The sequence below is a fragment of the Pagrus pagrus genome (assembly GCF_965226575.1).
Source record: "Pagrus pagrus genome assembly, chromosome: 4".
In the NCBI taxonomy this organism is placed as follows: Eukaryota; Metazoa; Chordata; class Actinopteri; order Spariformes; family Sparidae; genus Pagrus; species Pagrus pagrus.
This window is the reverse complement of record NC_140188.1, coordinates 11,859,779-11,873,396: the sequence shown is the minus strand read 5'-3', so window position 1 is coordinate 11,873,396 and position 13,618 is coordinate 11,859,779. Positions and strand designations below refer to the sequence as shown.

Genomic DNA, 13,618 nt, shown 5'->3' with positions numbered 1-13,618 from the left:
ATGTTTTCTATCATTTCTTACCAGAAATATGCACTTTCTTCATGTGAAACTTGTGAAAAAAACATTTTTTCTGGGGACTGTATATATATCGGATCTGATATGACATTGTATTTATGTAATCGCGTGGTCTTTCGCAAATTCCCAACATTGCAAATTAGATAGACAAAGGTCTGATAGGTTAACCTGTCTTGCACATACTTTTCTACAGAACTGATCATATCTACTATCATCCAAATTACTGTGTGCCAACCATATATGTACAATATAGCCCTCCATCAAAAAGACAGTGCAAAGTAAAGTAGATGGGAAGACATATTGTTCCACCACTTGTCTTAGTATGCTCAAAATCAATCTAAAATTACAATAATTTTGGGCCCTGCCCCTAATTTTGCTTATAGCCCATTGGGTGGTGCTTAAGATTAAACATTGTTACAAGTCAATAAAACAGGTTGACTGCAATAAAGCTGACTGGGCTCAGAAAAGAGATGAACAGGAAGAAAGTCATGTGGGGATATATTAAATTGCTCTCGCTCGTGTATGTCATGTTGTTGTGTTCCTACTTCTCTTCTGCTGTGTCCTCCCCTCTTTATTCCTCCTCCTGCCGTTTACAGGGACAGTTTCATCTAAATGAGATGCACAAGGCTGGAGATGTCGTTCTAGGTGGGATATTTCAAGTCCACTTCTTCTCTGTCTTTCCTGACCTGTCTTTTACCTCAGAGCCACAACAACCTACCTGCCAGGGGTGAGTCTGTCAGCGTAGCAGCAAAGAATCGAAGCTGGGGAAAATCAATTCCATGAATCATTTCTATTTCTGCATATCAAATATTACTCTGAAAGATGCTATGCTATTTTAACATGTTACTTTTTTCCTACAGTTGTATCTATTTAATTATTGTAAATAACTGCCATAATTGTTTGTAAAATTTGTACTTGTGCAATGTGTTCATGTTGTCACAGTTACTGTATGTTGTATTTTTCAATAGTTAATAGTGGTATTTGTGTTAGTTTTGATATTCTAGGATTTAGGAGGGCTCAGACCATGGCATTTGCTATTGATGAGATCAACAAAAACACCAAGCTGCTACCTAATGTGACTCTGGGATACAGTCTTTACGATAACTGTGCCAAATTAGGAATTGGATTTCGTGCAGGATTATCCGCAGTCAGTGGTCAAGAGGAGCAGTTTATATTAGATGAGACCTGTGCAGGAACCCCTCCAGTCATAGGGATTGTGGGTGATTCTTCTTCTACACGTTCTATTGCCATCTCCTCTGTCTTAGGTTTGTACAGAGTACCAATGGTAAGTTTTCTGGTTTGCCTTCTGTTAATTCAGTGGATCATTTTGATATGATTTCAAGTTTGATGTCAGTTGTAAACATTAAGAAATCAGCATTTAAAGATTAAAAGAGCAGGAAAAGGCTTTGAATGTTTTCAGGATGTACAGTCTGTGTCTTTCACAGGTGAGTTATTTTGCCACATGTTCCTGTCTGAGTGACCGGCAGAAGTTCCCATCCTTCTTTAGGACGATCCCAAGTGATGCTTTCCAGGTGACCATCCATCAGCACAATGAAAATGCATGAAAGCATGTGCAGTTGAATATTATGAAAAAACGTCTCTAAACTGCAAAAACAATTATTTTCCCAAAAATGCGATAACTAAATATGATCCAATATAAAAACTGTTCAGCATGTTCTCCAGCCTGTGCACTAATCTCTGTATTCACTTAGGTGCAGGCTATGATTCAGATACTGAAGCGTTTTGGCTGGACTTGGGCAGGTCTGCTGGTCAGTGATGATGACTATGGACTCCACGCTGCTCGATCCTTCCAATCTGACCTGGCACACTCTGGTGGAGGTTGTCTCGCCTACATTGAGATTTTGACCTGGGGCGATCACCCAGATGAAAATAGGAGGATTGTGGATGTGATGAAGGAATCCACAGCTCGTGTGGTCATTGTGTTTGCACATGAGAGTCACATGATTAACCTTATGGAAGAGGTTGGGATTGAACAACAACCCAATTTACATGTCTTAATGTTTATATTCATCAAACTGAAAGATTTAAGTTGCAAACACATGTTGGTCTGTGACAAAAATATCTTTGAATAGTTTACACCTCTTTTTGTCCAATGCCCTGTTAGCAAGGTTTTAGAGTACTATCATTTAGTCAGACAAATCACACAAAACTGTGGTTATGATGATATGCATCACTTTGCTCATAAAATACTGTGTAAAACAAAGGATTGCATCTGTGTATGAACAAGTAAGACATCACTTGTGTGTACTGTTTACAATTCAGAGACTAGACAATACTTTAGTGACATGGGATTGGGGAGTTATATATGTTATTTGATACACAGGTGGTGAGGCAGAATGTGACAGGCCTGCAGTGGATGGCCAGTGAAGCCTGGACAGCTGCTACTGTCCTCCAGACCCCTGACTTAATGCCGTACCTTGCTGGCACACTGGGCATTGCCATCCGTCGAGGAGAAATACCAGGCTTCAGGGAATTCCTTCTACAAATTCATCCTGACATACAACACAACAACAGCAATGGAAAGAGCATAGTGAGAACTGAACTGTGCTATCTGATCTGGCAATTGCAAGAATAATATATAGTCATCATTTATGAGATTGTTTTGAATATATTTCAGGTAAACCAGTTTTGGGAATTCACATTTCAATGTAGATTCACACCACCTCCAGCAGGTTGGGTGGAGGCTGGGGGAGCATTATGTACTGGACAGGAAAATCTAGAGGATGTGGAGACTGAGTTGTTGGACATTTCCAATCTCAGGCCAGAGTATAATGTGTACAAGGCTGTGTATGCTCTGGCCTATGCCCTTGATGACATGCTGCAGTGTGAGCCAGGGAGAGGGCCTTTCAGCGGGCACAGCTGTGGCAATTTGCAAAGATTGGAGCCATGGCAGGTGTGATATCAGTTTACACTCCATCTGTTATATGACTAAATCATACAGTTTAGTGTTTCTTGCAAAGTGGTACTACTTATTGTAATGTGCCTAACAAATAGTGAGAGGAAATTGCCTACTACTGGGTGATGGCAGTAGTTGGTATTATCAGCTCAGAGATAGGTTCTTGTTTTGATATGTTCATAAGTGTGGTATGGAGTTTGGTAATTGAATACTGGGTATCCCATGTTTACCATGATCGCACAGAAGTATTTTGTAACCCTCAACAACCTAGTCAACCACGGACAGTTACAGTATATGGGTTGGAAGAAGCAAATACTAGATGCCGACTGCTAGAATAGGTTAGGAAAACATAAAATAAATACAGGAGGTTCAGGCATCCCAAGTATTGTTTTTGGTTGTTGAGGTTTAATCTGTCCTGTTTGGTTTTTCATCTCTCTATGTAGCTAGTGCATTACTTGGAAAAAGTCAACTTCACTACAACATTTGGTGATCAAGTGTCATTTGATGAGAATGGTGATGCCTTAGCAATCTATGATGTCATGAACTGGCTGTGGCTCCCTGATGGAAGAACTGAAGTTCAGAATGTGGGTGAGGTCAAGAGGTCGGCTTCCAAAGGTGACGAACTCACAATTGATGAAGACAAAATCTTCTGGAACTTTGAATCAAAAAAGGTTATATTGGATTTTTCAGACACACCATGGATAACTCATTATAGCAGTGTAAAGTAATGGAGAATAACAGATAATTACTTTTCTCCCTGTAGCCACCCCGCTCAGTGTGCAGTGAAGGCTGTCCTCCAGGTACCCGCATGGCCAGAAAGAAAGGGGAACCTGTGTGCTGTTTTGACTGCATCCCTTGTTCTGAGGGGGAGATCAGCAATGAAACTGGTTGGTTTTTAACTTTAAACATTGCAGTTTTGAGACACAATATAAACATATAGAGTATCCTAGGTCTGTTCCTTTTCTCATAGATGCCATGGGGTGCACCAGCTGTCCTGAGGACTTCTGGTCCAGCCCCCAGCGTGACCACTGTGTTCCTAAGAAAATAGAGTTTCTCTCCTTCCATGAGCCTCTGGGTATCGGCTTGACAGTTGCCTCCTTGCTGGGCACATGTATGTCTGCTGTTGTCATGGGCATCTTTATTTATCATCATACCACACCCATAGTACGTGCCAACAATTCAGAACTGAGTTTCCAGTTACTGCTGTCTCTTAAGTTGTGTTTCCTGTGTTCACTGCTGTTTATTGGTCATCCCAGACTGTGGACATGCCAGCTGAGACATGCAGCATTTGGGATCAGCTTTGTGCTTTGTGTCTCATGTATTTTGGTAAAAACCATGGTGGTTCTGGCAGTGTTCAGGGCCTCCAAGCCAGGAGGGGGAGCTAGCCTGAAGTGGTTTGGTGTTTTGCAGCAGAGAGGAACAGTTGTTGGTCTCACTTCTATTCAGGCAGCAGTCTGCACTGCCTGGATTGTATCTGCCTCCCCAACTCCTCATAAAAACATGCAATACTACAATGATAAGATTGTTTACGAGTGTGCAGTTGGGTCCACAATTGGTTTTGCTGTGTTACTGGGCTATATTGGCCTTCTGTCCACCCTCAGTTTTCTGATTGCATTCATAGCAAGGAATCTTCCAGATAGTTTCAATGAGGCCAAACTCATCACTTTCAGTATGCTGATCTTCTGTGCTGTGTGGGTGGCCTTTGTCCCTGCTTATGTCAGCTCACCAGGCAAATATGCAGATGCAGTGGAGGTATTTGCCATCCTGGCCTCCAGTTTTGGTCTCTTGGTGGCACTGTTTGGACCCAAATGTTACATAATCCTGCTGAGACCAGAGAGGAACACAAAGAAGGCAATCATGGGTCGAGAAATCCAGGCCAAGTAACTGCACTTGTCTGCATGAGACAGACTGAAGCCTTTTTCTATATACAATACAAAAAAAACGTCAATTTGACTTATTTTATCTTTATTATGTAAGTTCACATACGTCACACACTTATGTCATATACATGTACGTAATGTACGTAGGTAGCTTATGTCACACAGGTAACTTATGTACGTTGCGCAAAGGATTTCACCCACAAGAATGTGAAGTGAACATGAAATGTCTTTTAGTTATTCTACAGCATCTTATATAACGATGGATTGGTTTTCATTGGTGTAATTAAAGACTGTTGTGTTTAACATGGTTTCACTTTCTTGGCGGGTCATATGTTGTTCATCATGATAAAATTGTCAAACTACATCAGTCCATATCTGGTCATTGCTTCACACATCCCTCGTAGGCTGATGTTCACCACAATTTTGTAGAGTTTGTAGGTAGTAACATAACAAAAGAAAAATTGCCGTATAATAAAAGGTCTGCAAATAAAACAGGCGGGGGCATCGTGGATGAGATGCCTCTGACCAGTGTTGAAGAGCAGGTGCAATCTGCTCTGAAATCCTCCAACAGCTCCAAAATGGCAAGGCTGGATAAGCGATATGTTCTAATTATAATTTCCTCATTCATCCCAAAAATGAGGGTGAAAATGCGTTCTCGGCGTCTCCTTCTTGCAACAATAACGGCAGCCATGTGTGCGCAATTACGCATACAAACCGTTTGCACCTCCCTTTGAGACGTGTTAAATATAGACGCAGTTTCTAAATTAATATATTTACATTTTCTCCACCCAGAACACGCACAATTGCGTGTAAACGCCCCATATTGCACATTCATTGCTGCAAACTTACTAACTGGATGCAGACGCGCTATTTTGCACCTTTGACAGACGCAACCCTTTTTGCGCACTGTTAGTAAATCGGTTTGTACAATTTTTTGCGTGTGCAAGGAGTTTGCACACGTTTTAATACACACAAACCTTTAGTAGATCCGTCCCTAAGCATCCTTGGGTATCCTGAAAGGTTCTATATAGATTAAGTGTATTATTATTATTATTATTATTATTATTATTATTATTATTATTATAGTAAGTAGAATGTCATTAACCACTTTAGTAAGTGCAGTTTCGGTGGAATGACAGGCTGATTAAAAAGGTTCCAGAAGATTATTATGAAGTAGGTAGCCTGAAAGTTGGTGGGACACAACTCTTTTCAAGACTTCAGAGAAGAAGGGAAGGTTGGATACTGGTCTATAATTATTTAAAGACCCTGGGTCAACATGTGGTTTCTCAGGTAGAGGCTTAACCACAGCAGACTTAAAACTAGCAGGGACGCCAGTCATGAATGATACATTAACAATATTTAACATTGTAGGTCCCAGTGCTGGCCATAGATCCTTAAAAGAAATATACGACTGTAACATGTTGCTTTTGTAACACGTTACCCCAACACTTGACTTTTTCATGACTGTTGTCATGAAAAAGTCAGTGCAAGGAAAAATAGATGGGAAGACATAGTGTTTCACCACTTGCCTTAGTATGCTCAAAATCAATCTGACAGCACTATAACTTTAGGCCCTGCCCCGACTCTTGCTTATAGCCCATTGGGTGGTGCTTAAAGGAATAGTTCACTCTAGAACGAAATGTAGTCATTATCGACTCACCCTCATGCTGAGTAGAAGTCCGGTGTAGTTTCTTATTCCTCAAAGTGCAACCCTCCGGCAGCAATAATCCATATAACGAGCATAAATGCCATCCGAGACGAAAAGGTCCATAAAACTACACAAAAACTTTGTAATATTCTTCCATACTGCTCGTCCGCTGCAATCCAAGTGTCCTGAAGTGGCGACATCCAGAGTTACCTCGAAATGACGTCATTTAGTACATTTTTCCAGCCTAAACAGTCACTATACTATATTTGCCTGGAGGCACGCTCCCGCATGCACGCGAGTCTCCCTAACAGCCGAATGCACTACGGAAGCCATGCCAGACAAGATCAACGAGACTCGCGATAGATACACACCGGTATTTACATCCTGCTGTGAGCGACTGAGTGACACACAAACACAAGAGCGATCTGCCTGCACTAGTGATTTGAAACTTTGAAACTCACAGCAGGATGTAAATACCGGTAATGACTGAATTTCATTCTAGAGTGAACTATTCCTTTAAGATTAAACAATGCGGCAAGTCAATAAATGACAAAAAAATATTTTTCAATGCCTTTTGATTATAGTTCACAGAACAAGGAATGCATGGGCATATGTGATTCAAGGATGTAAATTAAAGTGCACTCAGAGTATTAGGCTTCATCATGAGGCCTGCAAAATATGGCTAATTTCTGTCACACAGAGTTTGTTTTTTTTCCAGTGGCAGAAGGTTGCTGTCATGGGTGGTGTGGAGGGATTCTTAAAAAAACAACAATAAATGCTTCAGTTTGGTCTGTAATGCGGATTGTAACGCATTACGTGACATAACTACACTGAACAAAAATATAAACGCAACACTTTTGTGAACAATATTTGTGGGAAATGTTCTTTTGTGTATATAGAAAATGTTTTGGATCTTTGAGTTCAGCTCATGAAAAATGGGAGCAAAAACAAATCTGTCTAAATCTGTGTTAGTGAGCACTTCTCCTTTGCCGAGATAATCCATCCCACCTCACAGGTGTGGCATATCAAGATGCTGATTAGACAGCATGGTCATTGCACAGGTGTGCCTTAGGCTGGCCACAATAAAAGGCCACTCTGAAATGTGCAGTTTTGCTTCATTGGGGAGGGTCAAAAAATCAGTCAGTATCTGGTGTGAACACCATTTGCCTCATGCAGTGCAACACATCTCCTTCGCATAGAGTTGATCAGGTTGTTGATTGTGGCCTGTGGAATGTTGGTCCACTCCTGTGCGAAGTTGCTGGATATTGGCAGGAACTGGAACACGCTGTCGTATTCGCCGATCCAGAGCATCCCAAACATGTGGTCACCACTTCACACATCCTTCGTAGGCTGACGTTCTCCACAGTCTCCCCAGTCCTCAGGATTGTATGATTTACGAAAGCCCTCACAGCTCTCACAGAATTGCTACACTCCATATTCTCATTGTGAGTCCTAATCATGATGCAGGCCAAGTTCACAGTAACTAGACTGAAATGAATAGTGTTCACCTATCAAACTTCCATTTTCAAATGATATCCAAGGCTGAGGGATACCACTGATTGTTGTGCATAATGTGGCATGTGAAGCAGTCAGTCTGATGGCTGTAAACAAATAAATACTGCGCTGACACTTGTGCGTTTTGCTGATGGATGCATTGGATCTTCACTGTCCTTGTGCTGCCAAAGGACAACGTAAATTGCAGAATTAATAAAGAATGTTTTCAAACCTCCATCTCAGACACAACTCGTTTTCTATAATTTCTTACCAGAAATATGCACTTTCTTCATGTGAAACTTCTGAAAAAAAAAAAAAAAAAAAATCACTTGTGAGATAAACGTTGTTTCACTTGAGAAAAAACATTTTTTCACTTGTGGAAAAACATTTTTTCTGGGGACTGTATATTTCGGATCTGATATGACATTGTACTTAATATGTAATTGCATGGTCTTTCTCAAATTCCCAACATTACAAATTAGATAGACCAAGGTCCGGTACATACGGTAGTAGTAGATCATATCTATCATCATCCAAGTTACTGTGTGCCAACCATATATGTACAATATAGCCCTCCATCAAAAAGACAGTGCAGAGTAATGTAGATGGGAAGACATAGTGTTCCACCACTTGTCTTAGTATGCTCAAAATCAATCTAAAATTACAATAATTTTGGGCCCTGCCCCGACTCTTGCTTATAGCCAATTGGGTGGTGCTTAAGATTGAACATTGTTACAAGTCAATAAAACAGCTTGACTGCAATAAAGCTGACTGGGCTCAGAAAAGAGATGAACAGGAGGAAAGTCATGTGGGGATATATAGATATTAAATTGCTCTCGCTCGTGTATGTCATGTTGTTGTATCCCTACTTATCTTCTGTTGTGTCCTCCCCTCTTTATTCCTCCGTCTGCCGGTTACAGGGACAGTTTCATCTAAATGAGATGCACAAGGCTGGAGATGTGGTTCTAGGTGGGATATTTCAGGTCCACTTCTTCTCTGTCTTTCCTGACCTGTCTTTTACCTCAGAGCCACAACAACCTACCTGCCAGGGGTGAGTCTGTCAGCGTAGCAGCAAAAAATCGAAGCTGGGTAAAATCAGTTCCATGAATCATTTCTATTTCTGCATATCAAATATTACTCTGAAAGATGCTATGCTATTTTAACATGTTACTTTTTTCCTACAGTTGTATCTATTTAATTATTGTAAATAACTGCCATCATTGTTTGTAAAATTTGTACTTGTGCAATGTGTTCATGTTGTCATAGTTACTGTATGTTGTATTTTTCAATAGTTAATAGTGGTATTTGTGTTAGTTTTGATATTCTAGGAGTTAGGAGGGCTCAGACCATGGCCTTTGCTATTGATGAGATCAACAAAAACACCAAGCTGCTACCTAATGTGACTCTGGGATACAGTCTTTACGATAACTGTGCCAATCTAGGAATTGGATTTCGTGCAGGATTATCCGCAGTCAGTGGTCAAGAGGAGCAGTTTTTATTAGATGAGACCTGTGCAGGAACCCCTCCAGTCATAGGGATTGTGGGTGATTCTTCTTCTACACGTTCTATTGCCATCTCCTCTGTCTTAGGTTTGTACAGAGTACCTATGGTAAGTTTTCCGGTTTGCCTTCTGTTAATCCAGCAGTCGATCATTTTGATATGATTATAAGTTTGATGTCAGTTGTAAACATTAAGAAATCAACGTTTAAAGATTAAAAGAGCCAGAAAAGGCTTGGAATGTTTTCAGGATGTACAGTCTGTGTCTTCCACAGGTGAGCCATTTTGCCACATGTTCCTGTCTGAGTGACCGGCAGAAGTTTCCATCCTTCTTCAGGATGATCCCAAGTGATGCTTTCCAGGTGACCGTCCATCAGCAAAATGAAAATGCATAAAAGCATGTGCAGTTAAACATTCACAAGAAAAAAATGTCTCTAAACTACAACAGTAATTATTTTCCCAAAAATGCAATAACTAAATATGATCCAATATAAAAACTGTTCAGCATGTTCTCCAGCCTGTGCACTAATCTCTGTATTCACTTAGGTGCAGGCTATGATTCAGATACTGAAGCGTTTTGGCTGGAGTTGGGCAGGTCTGCTGGTCAGTGATGATGACTATGGACTCCACGCTGCTCGATCCTTCCAATCTGACCTGGCACACTCTGGTGGAGGTTGTCTAGCCTACATTGAGATTTTGCCCTGGGGCGATCACCCAGATGAAAATAGGAGGATTGTGGATGTGATGAAGGAATCCACAGCTCGTGTGGTCATTGTGTTTGCACATGAGAGTCACATGATTAACCTCATGGAAGAGGTTGGGATTGAACGACAACCCAATTTACAATTGTAGCCAAGTTACATGTCTTAATGTTTATATTCATCAAACTGAAACATTTAAGTTGCAAACACATATTGGTCTGTGACAAATATATCTTTGAATAGGTTACACCTCTTTTTGTTCAAGCCCTGTTAGCAGGGTTTTAGAGTACAATCAGTTACTCAGACAAATTACACAAACTGTGGTTATGATATGCATCAATTTGCTCATAAAATACTGTGTAAAACGCAGGATTGCATCGGTGTATGAACAAGTGAGACATCACTTGTGTGTACTGTTTACAATTCAGAGACTAGACAATACTTTAGTGACATGGCATTGTGGAGTTATATATGTTATTTGATACACAGGTGGTGAGGCAGAATGTGACAGGCCTGCAGTGGATGGCGAGTGAATCTTGGACAGCTTCTACTGTCCTCCAGACCCCTGACTTCATGCCGTACCTGGCTGGCACACTGGGCATTGCCATCCGTCGAGGAGAAATACCAGGCTTCAGGGAATTCCTCCTACAAATTCGTCCTGACATACAACATGACACCAGCTATGGAAATAGCATAGTGAGAACTTAAGTGTGCGATCTGATCTGGCAATAGCAAGAATAATATATAGTCATCATTTATAAGACTGTTTTGAATATATTTCAGGTAAACCAGTTTTGGGAATTCACATTTCAATGTAGATTTACACCACCTCCAGCAGGTTGGGTGGAGGCTGGGGGACCATTATGCACTGGACAGGAAAATCTAGAGGAAGTGGAGACTGAGTTGTTAGACGTTTCCAATCTCAGGCCAGAGTACAATGTGTACAAGGCTGTGTATGCTCTGGCCTATGCCCTTGATGACATGCTGCAATGTGAGCCAGGGAGAGGGCCTTTCAGCAGGCACAGCTGTGGCAAATTGCAAAGATTGGAGCCTTGGCAGGTGTGATATCAGTTTACACTTCATTTGTTATATGACTAAATCATACAGTTTAGTGTTTCTTGCCAAGCGGTACTACTAATTGTAAGGTGCAAAATAGTGAGAGGAAATTACCTACTATTGGGTGATGGCAGTAGTTGGTATTATCAGCTCAGAGATAGGTTCTTGTTTCGATATGTTCATAAGTGTAGTATGGAGTTTGGTAATTGAATACTGGGTTTCCCATGTTTACCATGATCACACAGAATTATTTTGTAAACCTCAACAACCTAGTCAACCACGGAGAGTTACATATGGGTTGGAAGAAGCAAATACTAGATGCCGACTGCTAGAATAGGTTAGGAAAACATAAAATAAATACAGGAGGTTCAGGCATCCCAAGTATTGTCTTTGGTTGTTGAGGTTTAATCTGTCCTCTTTGGTTTTTCATCTCTCTATGTAGCTAGTGTATTACTTGGAAAAAGTCAACTTCACTACAACATTTGGTGATCAAGTGTCATTTGATGAGAATGGTGATGCCTTAGCAATTTATGATGTCATGAACTGGCTGTGGCTCCCTGATGGAAGAACTGAAGTTCAGAATGTGGGTGAGGTCAAGAGGTCGGCTTCCAAAGGTGAAGAATTCACAATTGATGAAGACAAAATCTTCTGGAACTTTGAATCAAAAAAGGTTATATCTGATTTTTCAGACACACCATGGATAACTGATTATAGCAGTGTAAAGTAATGGAGAATAACAGATACTTATTTTTCTCCCTGTAGCCACCCCGCTCAGTGTGCAGTGAAAGCTGTCCTCCAGGTACGCGCATGGCCAGAAAGAAAGGGGAACCTGTGTGCTGTTTTGACTGCATCCCTTGTTCTGAGGGGGAGATCAGCAATGAAACTGGTTGGTTTTTAACTTTAAACATTGCAGTTTTGAGACATAATATAAACATATAGAGTATCTCAGGTCTGTTCCTTTTCTCATAGATGCCATGGGGTGCACCAGCTGTCCTGAGGACTTCTGGTCCAGCCCCCAGCGTGACCACTGTCTTCCTAAGAAAATAGAGTTTCTCTCCTACCATGAGCCTCTGGGTATCGGCTTGACAGTTGCCTCCTTGCTGGGCACATTTATGTCTGCTGTTGTCATGGGCATCTTTATTTATCATCATACCACACCCATAGTACGTGCCAACAATTCAGAACTGAGTTTCCAGTTACTGCTGTCTCTAAAGTTATGTTTCCTGTGTTCACTGTTGTTTATCGGTCGTCCCAGACTGTGGACATGCCAGCTGAGACATGCAGCATTTGGGATCAGCTTTGTGCTTTGTGTCTCATGTATTCTGGTAAAAACCATGGTGGTTCTGGCTGTGTTCAAGGCCTCCAAGCCGGGAGGGGGAGCAAGCCTGAAGTGGTTTGGTGTTTTGCAGCAGAGAGGAACAGTTATTGTTCTCACTTCTGTTCAGGCAGCAATCTGCACTGCTTGGCTTGTATCTTCCTCACCAACTCCTCATAAAAACACGCAATACTACAATGATAAGATTGTTTATGAGTGTGCAGTTGGGTCCACAGTTGGTTTTGCTGTGTTACTGGGCTATATTGCCTCATTGGCTTCCCTCAGTTTTCTGATTGCATTCATAGCAAGGAATCTTCCAGATAGTTTCAATGAGGCCAAACTTATTACCTTCAGCATGCTGATCTTCTGCGCTGTGTGGGTGGCCTTTGTCCCTGCTTATATCAGCTCACCAGGCAAATATGCAGATGCAGTCGAGGTATTTGCCATCCTGGCCTCCAGTTTTGGTCTCTTGGTGGCACTGTTTGGACCCAAATGTTACATAATCCTGCTGAGACCAGAAAGGAACACAAAGAAGGCAATCATGGGTCGGGAAATACAGGCCTAGTAACTGCACTTGTCTTCATGAGATAGAATGAAAACATTTACAAAAAAACATCAAATTGACACTGCTTCACACATCCATTGTAGACTAATGTTCTCCACAATTTTGTGGAGTTTGTAGCTACTAAGATATAGCCACATGCATCCACAATGCTCAGACCACTTACATACATCTGCTGATGATTTATCCTCTTGCCACTTTTCATGCCATGTAATTTAGAACTACAGTACATTTGACTGGAAATGCTTGTCAGAAGTATAGAATTGTACTGGACCTGCCAAAGAAGGTGTGTCTGAAGTAACAGATATCTGTTATCTCTCTGATGTATGTTTCAGTCCTATTGTAAGGTGTCGCAACTTAGCCTCTGAGAAAGTCTTAAAAGGAACTAACAGGTAGAAAATAAAGATGGTTTTAATTTTATTTTGCAGTACTGTTCTGATTTAATGGGAAGGAAATAAAGATGGTTTTCATCTTACTTCGCAGGAAGTGTAGTTAGTGTCTTTACTAAAGAAGTCTATTAAGGTGCTAGTTAC

General features: G+C 41.0%; 2 protein-coding genes across 2 annotated transcripts; both read left to right on the top strand.

Annotated features, from left to right (window-relative positions):
• Positions 1 to 566: 566 nt before the first annotated feature.
• LOC311256471 (extracellular calcium-sensing receptor-like) lies at positions 567 to 4,816 on the top strand (the record flags this gene model as incomplete). Its single annotated transcript, XM_084351553.1, has 9 exons — positions 567 to 742; positions 1,006 to 1,300; positions 1,461 to 1,547; positions 1,728 to 1,997; positions 2,360 to 2,566; positions 2,654 to 2,929; positions 3,376 to 3,603; positions 3,696 to 3,819; positions 3,903 to 4,816. The coding sequence occupies exons 1-9, from the start codon at positions 633 to 635 to the stop codon at positions 4,814 to 4,816; spliced, it is 2,511 nt and encodes an 836-aa protein (XP_084207679.1). The 5' UTR covers positions 567 to 632.
• A 3,989-nt stretch (positions 4,817 to 8,805) lies between these two features.
• LOC311255788 (extracellular calcium-sensing receptor-like) lies at positions 8,806 to 13,088 on the top strand (the record flags this gene model as incomplete). Its single annotated transcript, XM_084350438.1, has 9 exons — positions 8,806 to 9,005; positions 9,269 to 9,563; positions 9,727 to 9,813; positions 9,998 to 10,267; positions 10,642 to 10,848; positions 10,936 to 11,211; positions 11,651 to 11,878; positions 11,971 to 12,094; positions 12,178 to 13,088. The coding sequence occupies 9 exons, from the start codon at positions 8,806 to 8,808 to the stop codon at positions 13,086 to 13,088; spliced, it is 2,598 nt and encodes an 865-aa protein (XP_084206564.1).
• Positions 13,089 to 13,618: the final 530 nt, after the last annotated feature.